General features: G+C 38.8%; 2 protein-coding genes across 4 annotated transcripts; both read right to left on the bottom strand.

The window, feature by feature from the left end:
• Nucleotides 1–1,551: 1,551 nt before the first annotated feature.
• On the bottom strand, nt 1,552–5,588 carry LOC135584127 (elongation factor 1-alpha-like). Of its 2 annotated transcripts, none has more exons than XM_065099944.1 (3): nt 5,494–5,588; nt 2,878–3,369; nt 1,552–2,603 (listed from the first exon to the last, which is right to left on the bottom strand). In XM_065099944.1, the coding sequence occupies exons 2-3, from the start codon at nt 3,337–3,339 to the stop codon at nt 1,722–1,724; spliced, it is 1,344 nt and encodes a 447-aa protein (XP_064956016.1). In that variant the 5' UTR covers nt 3,340–3,369; nt 5,494–5,588; the 3' UTR covers nt 1,552–1,721. The 2 variants fall into 2 exon arrangements, with proteins under 2 accessions (XP_064956016.1, XP_064956017.1); XM_065099945.1 differs by having other exon boundaries at nt 2,878–3,366; nt 5,494–5,576.
• A 2,375-nt stretch (nt 5,589–7,963) lies between these two features.
• Nucleotides 7,964–17,649, bottom strand: LOC135607823 (protein IQ-DOMAIN 2-like). Of its 2 annotated transcripts, none has more exons than XM_065099942.1 (6): nt 17,483–17,649; nt 17,040–17,185; nt 16,629–16,946; nt 9,901–10,122; nt 9,070–9,189; nt 7,964–8,868 (listed from the first exon to the last, which is right to left on the bottom strand). In XM_065099942.1, the coding sequence occupies exons 2-6, from the start codon at nt 17,112–17,114 to the stop codon at nt 8,167–8,169; spliced, it is 1,437 nt and encodes a 478-aa protein (XP_064956014.1). In that variant the 5' UTR covers nt 17,115–17,185; nt 17,483–17,649; the 3' UTR covers nt 7,964–8,166. The 2 variants fall into 2 exon arrangements, with proteins under 2 accessions (XP_064956014.1, XP_064956015.1); XM_065099943.1 differs by having other exon boundaries at nt 17,040–17,181.
• Nucleotides 17,650–17,869: the final 220 nt, after the last annotated feature.

Below are 17,869 nucleotides of genomic sequence, written 5' to 3'. Positions count from 1 at the left end.
TTGGATGTGACAACTAAGTGAAAGAAGAGTCAATGAGCAAATTTTGTGAAGGAATAACCCAAAACTTAATAAGTTTACGAGACGATGCTCGTTAAAGCTCTAATAAGCATCCACTCAATTCAAGCAGCATGAGGCACTTGAGAGACTAGCACTATAAGGATGGTCTTTTCCTTCATCTGGAGGATCCGCAGGAACCAACAATGATCAACGCAACTCAGTCAATCCCACACTAGAGTTAGAGTCATTGGCGAGTTGAAGCAGCATGGCAGATTAAAGGTTTGACTACTCAAAAACAGTAGCGGAGAGCAGTTGGGAGTCAAGAGGCGCATTGCAGCTGGAGTAGAAGATTGAAAACTCAGCAAAGGCGAGGAGTTGCAGTGTCGACAAAGGCTTCGACAAGGACGTCGAAGGAATAAGTGGGGGAGAATGTCACAGACAAATTTCTAAACAGGATGTTTGATGTAATACTTATGTATGTCCGTGTCTTTTGGTATGTTCATGCTTTGTACAACATGTAGAGGGACGACTGAAGACTTAATAGTCTCATTTTAGTTAGGTTGGTGGCCGCTTTAGGTTTGTAAATAAAGGTTGTGTCATGTGGACACGTGTGAGAGATTCTCGGTTTGTAATGGATCATTTTACCCTTTGTTGTGCAACTGTTCAGAGCTTGTAAAGTCTGTTTGTAATTTGCATAGTCTATGAAGTATTTTCGGAGATGTTTGTTTGTGGATCCCGAATGAGACGTTTTCTCTAATTCGTTCTCTCTTTTATAGATCCTAAGGGACATGAGAGGCTTCGGGGAGACTGATCTTTGTGGACGGACACATAAGAATACCGTACGACTTGGACAAAACCAGCTAAGTCCGTGACACTTCGATGAAATGAGCACCGGACCTAATGCAATAGACTTATATCGGGTTTGTTTCATCCAGGACATACATCAAGCACCTGTGCGACGATTCGAGGTGCTATGTGAGCCCAGTCCTGGCTGCAATGTTAAGGCAGGTCAAGAAATACCGCACGCACGTGCTGTCATGTAAAAAAAAAATTATAACAGGACTGGAAAGGTCGTAATTTCATAATACTATTTTTTAAGTTAAATAACACAGTCTTTCTTCTTCGTTTCCAATAAAATCTCTTTTTCTCTTAATTTTTAATTCTATTTTAATATCATATACGTAACGTGTAATATTTTTGTCAGAGCATAGGAAGAGAAACGAAATTAAATATTCTCTTTTTATAAATATAAAATTTCTAATATATTTTTAAAAATACAAAAATAAAGATACTAAATAAAATTAATTAAAAATATATATAATTAAAGAGATATATATAATTAGAGCGAAGTGGGACACACAACGAAGCCCCGGAAACGTTTCAGGGCTGGTTCAGTCAGGCTACGGTTAAAGATTGCCATCTTCAGCATGTCCAAACAAAACCTAATGAGACACATTGATTGGATCTTATTAATAATTGCATATGTAAAAATAATTATAACAGCAATTCTAACCCGAAGGTCAATGTAAAGTCAAACTCGTCATGCACTGAGAATAAACAAGTCTAAAAGCAAATAATTTAACTCTGCGAAAGGTTCATAACCAAGGAGAAGAACTAAAATCTCCCAGGCAGCTAAGTTGCAGGTGCCGATCAAACTGTCGGGAAGACAAAGAACAGTAACAAAGAAACAAACACTACTAAGTTGCAGTTGATCCTTAACTTGCTCACTTCTTCTTGACTGCAGCCTTGGTGATCTTAGCACCGGTGGGATCCTTTTTCTCGACACTCTTGATGACTCCGACAGCCACAGTCTGGCGCATGTCCCTCACGGCAAACCGCCCAAGAGGAGGATACTGGGCGAATGTTTCCACGACCATGGGCTTAGTAGGAATCATCTTCACGAAGCCAGCATCACCATTCTTGAGGAACTTAGGCTCCTTCTCGAGCTCCTTTCCGGATCGCCTATCGATCTTGGTGAGGATCTCGGAAAACTTGACAGCAATGTGGGAAGTGTGGCAGTCGAGAACAGGGGCGTAACCATTTCCAATCTGACCAGGGTGGTTCATGATGATGACCTGGGACGTGAAGCTGGCAGCTTCCTTAGCAGGATCTTCCTTTGAGTTAGATGCAACGAAACCTCTCTTCAAATCCTTAACAGCAACGTTCTTCACGTTAAAGCCAACATTGTCGCCAGGCAAGGCTTCCTGAAGGGCTTCGTGGTGCATCTCAACCGACTTGACTTCAGTGGTCAGACCTGTGGGACCAAATGTGACAACCATACCAGGCTTGAGGACACCAGTCTCGACACGGCCGACTGGAACAGTACCAATGCCTCCAATTTTGTAGACATCCTGAAGAGGAAGACGAAGGGGCTTGTCTGAGGGCCTCTTGGGCTCCTGGATCAGGTCGAGGGCTTCAAGAAGAGTTGGGCCCTTGTACCAGTCCAGGTTCGTCGACCTCTCAATCATGTTGTCACCCTCGAATCCAGAGATAGGAACGAAAGGTATCTTCTCAGGGTTATATCCGACCTTCTTGAGGTAAGAAGAAACCTCCTTCACGATTTCATCATACCTGGCCTTGGAATACTTGGGGGTGGTTGCGTCCATCTGCAATGTCACAAAAATGGCAATAACTGAGGAAAAGGAGAAATTCTTACAAAGATCAGGCAACACCAACATGGATGATGACAACTTCATCTCTCTCTTAGATTCTAGACTAAGAAAGTAGCACAGCAAAAATGCTTGTACTAGGGAGAAATATCAGTTTTAATGATAAGAGAGTTGACAAAAACAAAACAATATAAGAGTTTCACCATCTTAAACAATGAGAGTTCATGAAAAGACTAAGAAAACCTTACAGGAGGGGGTTTGAAATGTTTACCTTGTTGCAGCAGCAAATCATCTGTTTGACTCCAAGAGTAAAAGCAAGCAGAGCATGCTCACGAGTCTGGCCATCCTTAGAGATACCAGCTTCGAAACCACCAGTGGTCGAATCAATGATGAGAACAGCACAGTCAGCCTGGGAGGTTCCAGTGATCATGTTCTTGATAAAATCACGATGTCCGGGAGCGTCAATCACAGTGCAGTAGTACTTGGTGGTCTCAAACTTCCAAAGAGCAATATCAATGGTAATCCCTCTCTCACGCTCGGCCTTAAGCTTGTCCAGAACCCAGGCATACTTGAATGACCTCTTGTTCATTTCTGCAGCCTCCTTTTCAAACCTCTCGATCACACGCTTGTCAATACCACCCAGCTTGTAGATGAGATGGCCGGTGGTGGTCGACTTGCCGGAGTCAACATGGCCAATGACCACAATGCTGATGTGAACCTTCTCTTTCCCCATGGTGATTAGGACTCAAAACAAACACGACTACTAATAAAGAAAGCAGAGATAACATCAGACTGGCAATAGTAATTTAAAAATGACAGACCGTGACAACAAAGATGAGATGCATGAGAAATATGAATTAACTACTAATAATATAAAAACAAGAAGAGAATACATTACATTGACAGAATATTCCAGATTGTCTCGGATTGTTAAAATGATAAGATGAAAAAGCTATGAAACCAATCTTGTCAACTAGATACATGATTGGTCAACGAGATGAATTGTTGAGCATGCATTAAGCACAACATGTCAGTAACTTCAAACCTCTGGGTAGCCATAAAATACAGATATTGAAGTTAACTAAATGAATCCATGGACAGTGACAACCTAACCATCACCATACAATCAAGTATATGCAACCATTTTTTAGGCCATCACTCAAGTGAAAGCTATACAACTAAATAAGCAAAACAAATAGGCATAGGCAAAATATGTCTCTACCAACTTGGATTCCCTAAAGAAATGATATGCATAGCCAGAATATAGATATATAAATTTAGTAATATATCTACAAACTAAACATAACATTTCTAAATTTCAACATCTAAAATAGGGATTATAAAGTTAATATGACTATACTTGAACATCCCTCAGACATGTAAAGCAATTACACGGAGGATCAAAGAACTGCAACTTAATCCTAGAAAAACAAGTTTAACTTGATATGACTATACAACAAGAAGAAATCAATCATTTAAAGAGACACATCTTGGTTCAGGCATATGAATAGCCTTAGACATTGTTTGTCACTGAAAAGTTGACATGATAACTAAATTCGAAGACAAAAAGAAATCAACATTTTGCTGACCTTCAGTGCTAAATAAATGGTGTTATTCTAAGAAATCAGTGCAGCAAACAAGAAATCTTCAGTCTTTGTTAAAACATGAGAAAAACAACTTAATCCTAGAAAATCAAGTTCAACTTGATAAGACTATACAACAAGAAGAAATCAATCATTTAAAGAGACACATCTTGGTTTAGGCATATGAATAGCCTTAGACATTGTTTGTCACTGAAAAGTTGACATGATAACTAAATTCGAAGACAAAAAGAAATCAACATTTTGCTGAACTTCAGTACCAAAAAAATGGTGTTATTCTAAGAAATCAGTGCAGCAAACAACAAATCTTCAGTCTTTAAAAAAACATGAGAAAAACCTAATGCAAGCATATAATGAAAATAACAATCATCCTCATTCACATGGAATTGAAACTAGTATATCTACAACTTAGAATAATCATTAACATACACAACCGCAGGAAAAAAACATATAGCCCATCACTAATAGCAAGTAGATCTGCCATGAATTTACATAAATTACTGATACAAAATTTAATAACTGCAATAATTAGCCAATCATAAACATTCAATAAAAGCTCATGCCAGAAAGAGGGAACAACGGGAGATGCCCATCAAGACCATAAGCCCTTTAAAGTAACTCACTTAGGGAAGTTCATCGGGCAAATCTCCATTGTTATCGATCATACCAGCATGAGAACCAAATTTGGGGATTGCAGCAAAATAGCATCCAATAGGATTTGAACCTATACCAAAGGTCTATATAACCTTTATCCTTTCCATTAGACAATAGATGCTTGCATACCCCCAAATTTTTAGAGCACGACTTACCTTCTGATATCATAGAACTCAAAAAATACAAGTATAATTTCAGTTTCATCAAAATTCCACACCAGGAAAACAGTAACTAAGCAAGAAATAAACTTAGGAGTCCATAATCCACTCATCAAGAATATCTAAGACCTCATCCAGAAAATAGTGTACACAATGTCAAGATCTCCAATCTAAATTACTCGACCTAAACCGATTGAAAACCATAAGATCAACGTAAACCAAATCGATACGCTTGATTCAGCTCTATGAGAAAGGAAACGAGAACGAACAAGACCACAAATCAACTGCACCGCACAACTCCAAACAATGATACGCAATCGAGGGTCTCTTTGATCAAAGACAACCATATTGAACTTGCTTCGACAAAATCAAACAATGATCTAAATTATAGGGCTGCATACGCGCTTCAACTTATCGAAATAAACACAGAAGGAGAACGAAGCAACAATCTAATATCTAGGGATTAAGCATCACCTCCGACAAAGTCTGCAACCGAGAGAGGATCGCACGAGAGGGAGAGGCGAACGAGAGAGGCAGCGCCGAGTCGTGGAGACGGAGAGACCTTCGAGCTGCTTATATAGAGATCCACGAGGGTAAGATGTGACCTAGGGTTTTCTGCTCGACCGTACGATCCTAGATCTAACGGTCACAAGGGTGTCTTGTAATCTCCGTCCGATTCGATCCAACGGTGTGCTTAGATGTCTGTGCTTTAGACGTTGTCGGCTGCCAGTTAGATTTTCCACTTGGACGTCGTACGTGTAGCACTAGCAATATTTGATATTACAATAACACCCCTTTCTAACAATGTAATTACATAAATATTATTCCAAAACTAAATATTTTATAAATGATGACATGCACAATTTCCTAAAATATATCCATATTTTAGGTAATCCTCGTTCGATATTTTTTTGTTTTCCTCCAAATAATATTTCTAATTAAAAAATACTCAAATTGCTCCTCAAAAAATTTTCGTCTATTATAGTATTTTAGCCGCTGTAATAAAAATATTATAAAATATAATTAAAAATAATATAAATGAGCTAAATAAAATTAAAATACTTTATAAATTATTTGATATATCATACTATGATTTAAATATATATTTATAATAGTTGACAAACTATATCATCCAAATAAAAATTAAAAATTAACTTGTTATAGTTTTCAAGTCACCATAATAAAAATATTATAAAACCTACTCGAAAATATTATAAATTATTTAAATGAACTTCTAACTTCAATTAAATCAATTATAGGTCTAAAAAAATAATATCTTAATAGTTTACGAGCAACCAAAGAGACATAATATGTTGTCACTTAAAATATATTTTAATAGCATTTATAGTGTTTTTAGTCTCTCAATAAAAATACTATAAACATTAATAAAAAAATATTATAAACAAACCAAATAAAAATATTGTAATAGTTTAAAACTACCAAACAAATTTGGTAAGAAAAGGAGTATTTTAGTTATTTTTCAGTTAAGGATATTTTTTGAAAAAAAAAAGTATCATTTGAAAAACATGAGTATTTTATAATATTAATTGAAATAATTATATTACTAATTTTTCCAAAAATGTACAGTGTCCAGTTTGCCCTAATTTCATTAGTACCAAAACAAACTGGAGTGACATTTACCAAAGAAACTTCAAATTTTAGAGATACTGATGCAAAATACATTTGATTAATATTATAACTAGCAATATTTGAGGGAAATGTGTTTAACTAGTATTTTCTAGAAAACATAATAAAGGTATAATGTATTTTGTAATAGTTTAATAATCAAATTAATAGTCAGTAATATGTTTTCAAATAAAAATATTCTGTGGCAATTTAGTACTAAATGTTACTAGGTAGTAATTATATCATTTTATTAGATGTATTAACATTTGAGTTTATCTTGGTTATTAGCTTCAAATCAAATAAAGAGAGTTGGACCTCCAACTCTTGGAATTCTTGGGAGTTGACTTGGTGAAGCTCCTGCCTTCACTTACAGCCAAACTCATCAAACTTTTGGATGCCATTATCAGGTCATATTTGGTTGGAATATACATCAAACTTTTCTATCAAGAATTATCTGAAAGTACTTTACAAAGATATGAAATTGGAAAAAATGGGAATAATATGATTCCACCTTATCCCAAAATATCTCATGAAGTTCTGCAACTTCCTGCAGCAGGATCTCATTTACTGTTTCTGATGGTGTGATAAGGGGAAAGAACAGAATAAATTGATTCCACTTTAGATAAGCTTTAGTAATATGGAAGAGCTGCAGTAGTGTGGAAGACACACCTAAGTAAGAAATATGGAAGAGATGGAGTAGTCTGTATCAACTGTAGGAGCTCACTGAACAGTTCCTTCTTATTCTGAACTTTTTGTTTCATTGTAATTTACAAAAACAATCCCCTACATTGATTCTGATTTACTGTTTCTGATGGTGTGATATGGGGAAAGAAGAGAATAAATTGATTCCACTTTAGATAAGCTTTAGTAATATGGAAGAGCTGCAGTAGTGTGGAAGACACACCTAAGTAAGAAATATGGAAGAGATGCAGTAGTCTGTATCAACTGTAGGAGCTCACTGAACAGTTCCTTCTTATTCTGAACTTTTTGTTTCATTGTAATTTACAAAAACAATCCCCTACCATATTTTTCTTTCTTTTTTATGGAAGAGTGATGATTAGAGGTTTTCATGAATTCCAATAAATTGATTCAGATCCAATTGGACTGAGCCCTTTTTCAGGGTCTTTGACTAGTAAAACATATTTCAATCAGTTATTGGTTTGTATATGAATCCTCAACTTTGATAAACTTCCTAATCCATAGGTGGAATAGACAAAAGTTCCCTTTTTCTTCACTTGTTGACAGGTAACTGAAAACATTTACTTTCCAAACACCAGGAAGACAATAGTATCAATTTTTTGAAATCATGTAGCAAAGCTTCAGCATAATTCTGGTTCACTGAAATAAGAATTCATGTAAATAAACCAATCCATGTAAATTAAGTTGTCACCAACTACATTCACTTAAAATAAATGATAATCGTAGATAGATTGACATAACAATAGGCCCTCCACCAATATTATAGCTATCTTCAACAAAGTTTTGATGAGCTGCAGGATTTCTCTGGTGATTCTGTTGTGCTCAGGATTGGACCGCTACATCCTTCACAGATGCCATGTCCACCTTGGGGGGACCTGAGTTCCGCCTCATAGGAGCTGGAGATGCTGGACTAAATTTATCTCCTGTGGGGAAAGACAACCTCTTCTTCACAGAACTCACAGAAGTTTTATCTGGAGAGTCGATGTTGTTATCGTTTGAAAGGCTCTGGAAGCGGGACTTGGCTCTTGCTGATTCCGTGGGTGCCATGTAGCTCGGAACAGATGCTGAACCAGCTAGGCTCTCGTCATCTCTCACTGATGCTGTTGCCAAGCTGTGCCTCCTAGATCGCTCCGATTGCACGCTGACAATGCTCCTTGAGTCGTCTTCCAATGGCACCCAACTGCATTTGGGGCTTGCTGATTTGATCTTCCCCATCGACCAAGGGGCCTTGTTGGGTGGTGTTGATGGAGATTGGCGGCTGGCAGGGCGGCTTAGTTTCTGGACCGCAGGAGAGGGCTTCTCTGGATTGCTACCCCGGTTAGCATAGGCTTTTAAGATCTCCCCACCTCCATCACTCTGCATGGTGCTTTTTACAGAGGCTCGGTCATTGTTGAGTTCTCTATCTGTTGTGCTCCTGGTTTCCCATGGCCTCGCTGCCATCCATCGCTCCAGCCAGCTCCAACCCCATTGTAGGTTGTTGGGATCCATAAACATCGGATTTACTGACTTTGAGGAGCTTTTCCACTGTTGCAGAGAAACTTTTGAGAGACTAAGTACTTCACAATTGATACCATAGTCAAAAAAGCTAAGCGGCAGCAAATTTAAAGTGAAAATTTGCATTACTGATGAAATATATATGGCACTAAAACAACTATGAGATTTAATTAGTAATTCTTGATGTTCATATGTGGCATAATGTCACTGGTTTCTAACGAGCTGAATTACCTGATGAGAAAATGCGTAAGCCAGTGCTCTTTCTCTTCGTATTGCAGCCTCTTGCTTGCTCAACAAACCTGCTTCTATTTGCTCCTTTGTTTGCAAGCTATCATCCCATTCTTCTCCCATCTGTTGTCCAAAGAAAAAATTAGCAGGCTGTGGATGTTCAAAATGCTTTTCTCATCTAATAATATTAGGTGCAGAAAACATATCCCACTTATTGAATGGTGACGAAAGCAATTTCCGTAGCAAGGAGAAAAATGTTCCAGAGACATAAAAATATCCAAATTTTATGAGCCATCTTTACCAATTCCTGATATTAATCATCATTTAACCACATCTTCTTTATTTAATAAGGATTGCTTCAATTTAGGCTGTGTTTTCATGATTTAAGATGAAACATGCTGGCATGGGTTGCATCTAAGGGGGTGAGAGTGGACACGATTGGGAGGTGTGTTTCTGGATGTGCAACAGTCCATGACTCATTCCTTAAGTTTGATACAAAGTCATGGTACACAACATTTCTCTTATTTAATTATACCTAGGGCTCAAAATTTTAAGAGCATTTTACAAGAAAAAATTGCATAGAAAAGCATATCAATGCCATCCATCATGAAGAAGGACATGCAGGTAAAGATGAATTATGATTTTAACCAGTATATAATTCTTGTTTAAAGTATCTCCTTTGTTTAGTTGACTACACCCACATAATTGAATAAAAAAGAAACTAAGAGCAATTAGACAAACCTTTAAAAAAATTAGCAATCTTTTTGCATCTAACCACGTTTTTTGTATCATTAGATAACTTCATGATAAAACACAAACTATGCAAAAGTTTACCTTCAAACTTTCAAGCTCCCTTTCATGTTTAAGCAGCATTTGCTTCTGAAGTGCCTGGTTGTCTTCTAGCATCCTGATTCTCCTTGCACGGATTTGTGATTGAACCCTTGACAGTGTTTGCATGCATCGTAAAGTGGAAGTGGCTTGGCGCTTAACAGAATTACCATCAATTAGTGACTTCAACCTAACCAATCCTCTCAAGGCTCGTAGAGCTCTCCTTGCCTATTGAAAACAATAGGACATGTATAAGCACTTTAATCGAGTTAAAGATTCAAGGATGAAATTTAACAATGATGATAAACCAACATGAGGTTGCACATAGAACAAATCACATGGGGGTTAGATACATGGATGTTGTTTTTGCCTATACACACATACATGCCCAGTAATTTTCCGAAATAAGTGTATGGTCCCAAGATAGCTTATCTATCAACAATTTTTATACTATTGATGAACTTGTCCAGATAATCTAATCTCAGAAAAATGGCCATTAAGATGCTAAAATAGTAAGATATTAAACAATGTTATCAATCTCAGCAGAACTACGTAAAGAATTCCATGCTGTATAGACAAGATTTTATGATGTGTAGAGGGTGGCAGGTAGAGGAATCTGGATACTATAGTGAGTGACAGAAGATAAGATTTCCTCAACTGACTGAAAAAATCTTTCTTAACAGACTAATTATGATAAAGGAAATCTCTCTCTACCTGTATAAATGGCTGCTCACTTTAAATTAATCCATTTTCTTCATCGCATTTATCGTATCCTTCATCATGGTATCAGAGCATCTGTTGCTTTAAGAGAGATTTCCTCTTCCTTCCTCGCTGTCTAGCGACAATTATTACTCTGATCTCCTCGGCAACAACAAGCCACTGTTGTTGCCCATTTCTGGCTGCTATCGCTCATCTCCAACAGCGGAGGATGATCCTTCGCTGATTCTCCTCCCTCCAACTCATCAGAGCCGACTGCTCTGGCCACCAAACTCGACCAGACACTGCGATCTGCACCGATTGCAGCCGTCATCCCCTGATATGCACCAAATGGCTGCCACCCTCCTCTTGCGATCGTTCCCTAGGAACCGGTAGGGAGGTGGAGCTTCTTGTGAGACCCTTCAGCTCGAAGGATAGACCTCGGCAGCGGCTACTAGCTACACCGTCGAAGCTTCCCGTGCGAAAGACATAGCAACGGACTTCTTCCTCTTCTGATCTACCTCACTAGCGACGAGAGAGCAGTCGTAGCCCTCTACCACTGATCTCTGAACTCTGCCATCAATCGCTGCTCCAAAGATTGATGGTGGTGGCACCCCAGGAGGCGATCGAGGCCTACCTCGTTCATCGTTCTGCTCCAGAGATTGACAGTTGCAACTTTCCCTTGCTTTTCTTATGTCGGGCAGTATTCCCCATCGCTTGCTTTCTTCCCCATCGATCACCCCTCCGTCTCCTTTGATCTGCTCACTGGAAGTATCCTTGAATCCCAAGCGTCCAAGAAAACGAGGTCTTCCCACTGCGACAACACCTTCTCACTGTTGTCGCAACAACAGCAGAACCTCTCCTCCCACCAGCAACAATAGCATCCTCACGGGCGACTTCCTCCTCGGTATCTTCTTCCTCACCGACGTCTCTCCAGACAAGGAACCTTCTTGATCAAACTTCCGCTTGCTAGCTTGCTCCGTCAAATCAATGCACATTCTCATAATATCTTCATCATCTACATCTGACGCTCCAATTATTGTTCCCACAGGGAACAATAATTCTTATCAACATAGAAGACTTATCTCCATCAATGTTGTAACTTTGATTCCCTTCAAATTATCCAAGGGCAGCCAACTATGCATCTTGGCGAGCACAATTCTCCAATCTCCTATTTGGATATGACCTACTAGGCTACGTCAACGACTCTCTCAACTGTTCACCAAAACAGATGCAAATATCAGGAGAACCCAGTCCAGTACCAAATCCTGCTCACAAACTATGGTTACGTCAAGATCATCTTATCCTCCAAGCAATTCAAGCCTCGGTCGTTGGATCCATCGCACTACTAATATATTCATACAGCACTGCAACAAAAGCAAGGTCTAAGTTACAAACCACCTTAGCCAATCGCTCTCGTACTTGTATGCTTAGTCTTCCTGATGAAAACAACACAAGAGGAAAGTACTATTGCTTGGCCTTAATAGATCATTCCCTCAGTGATAAAAAAGTCATTATCCATACTTTCAATGGCCTCGGAGACGAATACAAGGAATTGGCAACAAAGATTCGGGCACAAGACTTATCGATGTCATTCAAAGAACTATAATGACAGGTTGATTGATTATGATACATATTTGAAACGTGGCGAAAGGATGATAGAACCAACCATTACAGAACGTCAACAAACGACTAACTAAGATGCCTTCTGGATATATAGGTAATACACAAACATATCCACATCTATTACGCCAGCAACCTTTTAATTATGGAGACAACTTCAACAACAATCAAGGTGGCAACTTCAATAACCAGTAGCCCTAGCGTCCCAACCATACAAACCAACAAAGAGTTGTCTGTCAGCTGTGTGATAAAGTCGGACACTCAACCAAAGTCTGTCGGTCTCAACCCATACTTACTTCTACACTCAATTAGCCTCAAGAAAATATTATGACTACTCCGACGTCCAAACAATTGGATTGTGGACTCCGATGCTTCTCATAACATCACATTTGATCTACAGAACTTGTCCATCCATAACAACTATGGAGGCAATGAAGACATCATCATTGGTGACGATACCGGAATCCTCATTACTCATACTGGTTCCATAACACTTAATTCACACACCACTACTTTTACACTCGATGATGTTCTGTGTATATCTCACATTAAAAAGAACCTTATTTCTATTTCTCAATTTTGTAAACAAAACAACACTTCAATTGAATTCTTTTCTGACTCCTTTCTTGTAAAGGATTTAAGCACGGGGCATCTTTGGTCTGGGACCAGAATAAAGACAAGATTTATGTGTGGTCGTCAGCTTCACAAATCACCTAGCCAATCACTCTCTCCTTAGTTGATGCTCTCATTGATGTGTGGCATCGTCGTCTTGGTCATCCTTTATCCTCTATTCAACAACTACTGTCTCGTTATTCTCTTCCAACTTTCAAAACCAGTAACATTATAACTTATTATGATGCTTGTCTTAACAATAAAAGTCATATATATCTTTTAGAATGTTTCCATATCCTGCTCTAAACAATTTGAAATTATTTACACCGATGTCTAGGGACATGCCCCAACCACTTCTTTTGACAATTTTCAATTTTGTCATTTTCGTAGATTATTTTTCAAGTATACATGGTTATATCATCTCAAACACAAATATGAAGTCTTTATATAATCTTTCCCCATTTTAGAAAGTTGGTCGAGAACTTCTTTCAATCTACAATTAAAATAGTTTACTCTGATGATGGAGATGAATATCAAGCCCGAATGTAAACATCGACATATAGTTGAAACTGGTCCCATCCTTCTCCACCAAGCCTTTATGCTACCAATTTTTTTGTCAGCAGTCTTTCAAACTACAGTCTACCTTATTAATCGCATACTCAGTCCAGTCCTATAACATCAATCACCATTTGAAAAACTATTTCACAAAATCCTAAACTTTCAAAAATTCAAAGTATTTGGCTATTTATGTTATTTGTGGCTATGCACCTATGCTTCACAGAAGATAACACCAAGATCCAAGCTGTGCATTTTTAAAGGGTACTCTCTTGAACATAATGTTTTTCGATGCTATGATCCTCAAACTCAAAAAGTTTTTATATCACGTCATTTTTGTCGAGTCTACTTTTCCCTTCCAAAAGCATGGGTTTTCAGCCATGTAAGCCACTCCAACAATCATACATCACTGGAGTACACCTCAGACCAAGGTTCGCAATACCGTACCATACCGATGTTTCGACCTGGGCTCAGTACCGGCACGGTACGGTATACCAAGTGGTACACCCAGATGTACCGAGCGGTACACCCAGTTGTGCAGAGTACTGTAGCACTGCTACAGTGCACTCGGACCGGTACGTACCGCCCGTACCGGGCGGTACAGTTCAGTACTGCAAACCATGCCTCAGACCCCCCCAAACAAACCTCTCACTATGCCATCTAATACTTACCATCAAGATATACACTCTCTTATTACTCCAGTTCCGCAGCTCTTTACTCCCTCTACTACTTCTCCGCTTCTTCACAAATTCACCTTGCAATGGCTGATGAAGTAATACCCTCGAAACCACAACTAATGTCTTTGTCTTCTCCTCGGCCCAATGACACCAACGTGCCCCAGCCTAATTAAGTAAGTGTTAATGACTCTCCACCAATACTTATACCTACAACACAACCTAACAATCCATCGCGCTTGAACATCCCATGACAACATGCTCCAAAAGTGGTATTTTCAAACCACGTCAAGTCCTTGACCTTCATGTCATCACAAACTCTCCAACTGAGCTCATTGAACTCACCACCTTCACTTAAGCTCAAAAATCTCCACACTGGCGCAAAGTCATGTGTGAAGAATATAATATCCTACTCCATAATATTCCACATGGACCCTTGTACCATTTCATCGCCCATAAAATATCATCGAGTATAAGTGAATCTTTCGAATTAAGAGGAACCCAGATGGATCTGTTGCCAAATATAAAGTACATCTAGTGGCCAAAGGGTTTCATCAACGACATGGTGTTAACTTTATAGAAACATTCAGTCCCGTTGTTAAACCGATGATAATTTGACTTATCCTGAGTTTGGTCATCACAAAAGACTGGCATATACGATAACTGGATGTTAACAATGCTTTCTTACAAAAGACTCTAACTGAAGATGTTTTTATACAGCAACCTCTTGGCTTCATCCATCCTCAATATCCAAGACATGTTTGTAAACTCCAAAAAGTTATTTATGGACTTCGTCAAGTTCCAAGAGCTTGGTACATCGAACTTGGCTTGTTTTTGGTATTTACTAGCTTTATCAACTCTAAATCTGACACTTCATTGTTTCTACAACAACAAAGTAGAAGTACAATATATCTACTAGTGAATATGGATGACATTATCGTTACAGGCAATAATCCTCAAGTAGTTGACAGATCGATTCTCCATCAAGGATCTAGGAACTTTAAGCTACTTTCTGGGAGTAGAAGCATTATACACGTCTTTAGGATTCTTTCTATATCAAAGGAAGTACATTCAAGATCTACTATTAAAGATGAACATACAAAACACCAACAAGGTTGCCACTCCACTCTCTACTATTGAATCACTTAAATTATATGATGGAAGCCCTACTACAGATCCTATACAATACCGACAAGTACTTGGCTCCTTACAGTACTTATCTCTTACACGTCCAGACATCTCATTTGTCGTTAACAAATTATCACAATTTATGCATCGGACATCCACTATACATTGGTCTATAATAAAACGAGTTTCGCGATATCTCAAAGGGACTCTCAATCATGAACTTCTTCTTCGTAAACACTCATCACTTCATCTTCATGCCTTTGTCGATGCAAGATTAGGCAAGGAACATTGATGATAGAACACCTACGTCATAGTATATTGTCTTCCTTGAAGCAAATCCAATCAGTTGGGGTTCTAAGAAGTAGAAGACAATCACAAGGTCTATAACATAAGTTGAATACCAAGCCATCGCCACCATTACCGTAGAACTTAACTGGGTCACTAATTTGCTACAGGAACTTAATATCAATTCTACCACCATTTCTACAATATATTATGATAATATCGGAGCCACCTACCTATGCGTCAACCCAATGTTCCACTCACGCATGAAACACATTGTCATCGACTTCCACTTCATCCGAGATCAAGTTGTCAGACATCAACTGCGTGTTTCTCATGTATATACAGCTGATCAGCTAGCAGACTCTCTCACAAAACCTCTCCCCCACAAAACATTTTCATTACATCTATAAAAAATTGGCATTCTTGACAGAAGCTCAATCTTTGCGGGGGCATCATAGAAGAGAAGATTTCCTCAACTGACTAAGAAAATCTTTCTTAACAGACTAATCATGATAGAGGAAATCTCTCCCTCTACCTGTATAAATGGCTGCTCACTTTAATGAAATTGATCCATCTTCTTCATCGCATTTTCTTCATCACATCTATCGCATCCTTCATCAGTGAGAATTAGATAATTACATTAACCGAAGGCATAATAAGGTACAAGCACTTATAGGAAATCTCCAAAACTAATTTTGGAGTGAACATTTTGATTACATAAAGTTGATAGTCAATAATAAGCTAAAACCAAGACAAACATCAACATATTGACAAAATAGTACTAGTTTTCTAGAAAGCACAATTGAAACTGTTGTTGAGTGCTAGATTTGATTATAATAAAGACTTTGCAAAAGCTACGTAAGTTTAGTAGCTCCCCATTAAAAAAGCAAATAATGTGACTAAAATCCTTCGACTAGACAAATTTGCTGGAAAAAATAAACTTCTCAGACACTTGTAAAAAGCAACCTGTCTTGTTGATATCACAAATGGCATGTTTGTACTCTAGAACACAATTCTATCAGCCTACTGAACAAATACTATTTATTAATCTCAACAAAAATAGCTTATATAATATCTTAAAAGGACATTATTCTTGAGTTCAAGATGCTTATAAAATGAAATCCTATGTATTGTACTAAATAAAGCACTGAGTCTAAATACCAGATGGCCTCGGAAAGCAGTCTGGATCTTGATTGCAGCAATCTCTTCTCTCGATTTACCGGGGAACTTTGTGCGAGTTGTGAGGCTAATGACCTCCCTTGCGGCCTCAGCAGAGGTGACAACAGGTTCCACGGCAGCAGGAGTGGCTACAGAACAGGCATGCTTGCTCTGCTCGGTCTCAATCTCCACTACTTTGTCCTCATCCGGATGAGGCAGAGGCGGAGGAGGAACTGCCTCACGAGCAGTGCATTCTAAGGAGTCGGCAGGACAGGGATCCGGATGTTTGGATGTCCCATCTTCCAGCTTCTTCTTCAATCTCTAGGAAAAAGGAAGAGAAAGGAAGCCTTTTTTCAACAGTGGCAGCTTGGTAACACAGATCAGATAAACACAGGAGGGGAGCAAAATCCAGACCTCTTCTTTCTTCTCCTTGGACTCGGGGCTGAAGACCTTCTTCACGGCACCAAACCACTTCGCCTTCTTCCCCATGTCCTCGCTTTTCTTTCTTGCTCTTCTTCTAAAAGCCGGATCTTTCTTTGAAGAGAACACTATAACTCTTTCTTCAACCACACGCACAAGGATCAATGGAATTGCCAAAACTCATATTCCCATAAAAATGTAACCAATGATGCGATATTTTTTTAAAAAAATTGATCTTTGCCACAAACAAGAAGCACATTTCAAGATTTCCTCAGGAAAAAAAGGGCTTTTATCAAAAATTTAACCTCCGAGGAGAAAGGGAGAAAGAGTAGACGTACAAATTGAATCGAATTGGGGGAAAAGACAAACTAATCTAGAAGAGAGAGACACTGATACAGGAGGAGATCGATGGGTGAGGATTCGGAAGAGCTCGTTACCTTGTGGTATCCTCTTTGACGAAATCACTCAGTCCCTCTCCCGTCTTAAACAGTAAGCAGCAAAACCAAGGAACCGGGAGAGCAGAAGGGCTTCCTTCTCCTCCACTCCGAGCGAGGGAGAGAGAGAGAGCAGATCGATCTCAGGTAGGAAACCAGATCTGGTGGGTAAAGGAAGAGTAGGGGGATGCACTCCGCCGACGACCACTGTTTGGGGGTTGTGGACCCCTCTCGCCAGATAACACGGCGGTAAGAAGGACGATTTACCAACTTGTTTTTTTTTTACATCTACCTGTCTTATGATTGGCAGATCGGTGCCTTCGGCTGGTGGGTCCCACTCGTAACCGACGTGGATCGACGCTTGCCTCGTCTTTTACGGCTGGTCCAAAA

The sequence above is a fragment of the Musa acuminata genome, chromosome BXJ2-3, assembly GCF_036884655.1.
Source record: "Musa acuminata AAA Group cultivar baxijiao chromosome BXJ2-3, Cavendish_Baxijiao_AAA, whole genome shotgun sequence".
In the NCBI taxonomy this organism is placed as follows: Eukaryota; Viridiplantae; Streptophyta; class Magnoliopsida; order Zingiberales; family Musaceae; genus Musa; species Musa acuminata.
Note: the sequence above shows the minus strand (reverse complement) of the source record. Positions and strands in the feature narration are given on the sequence as shown.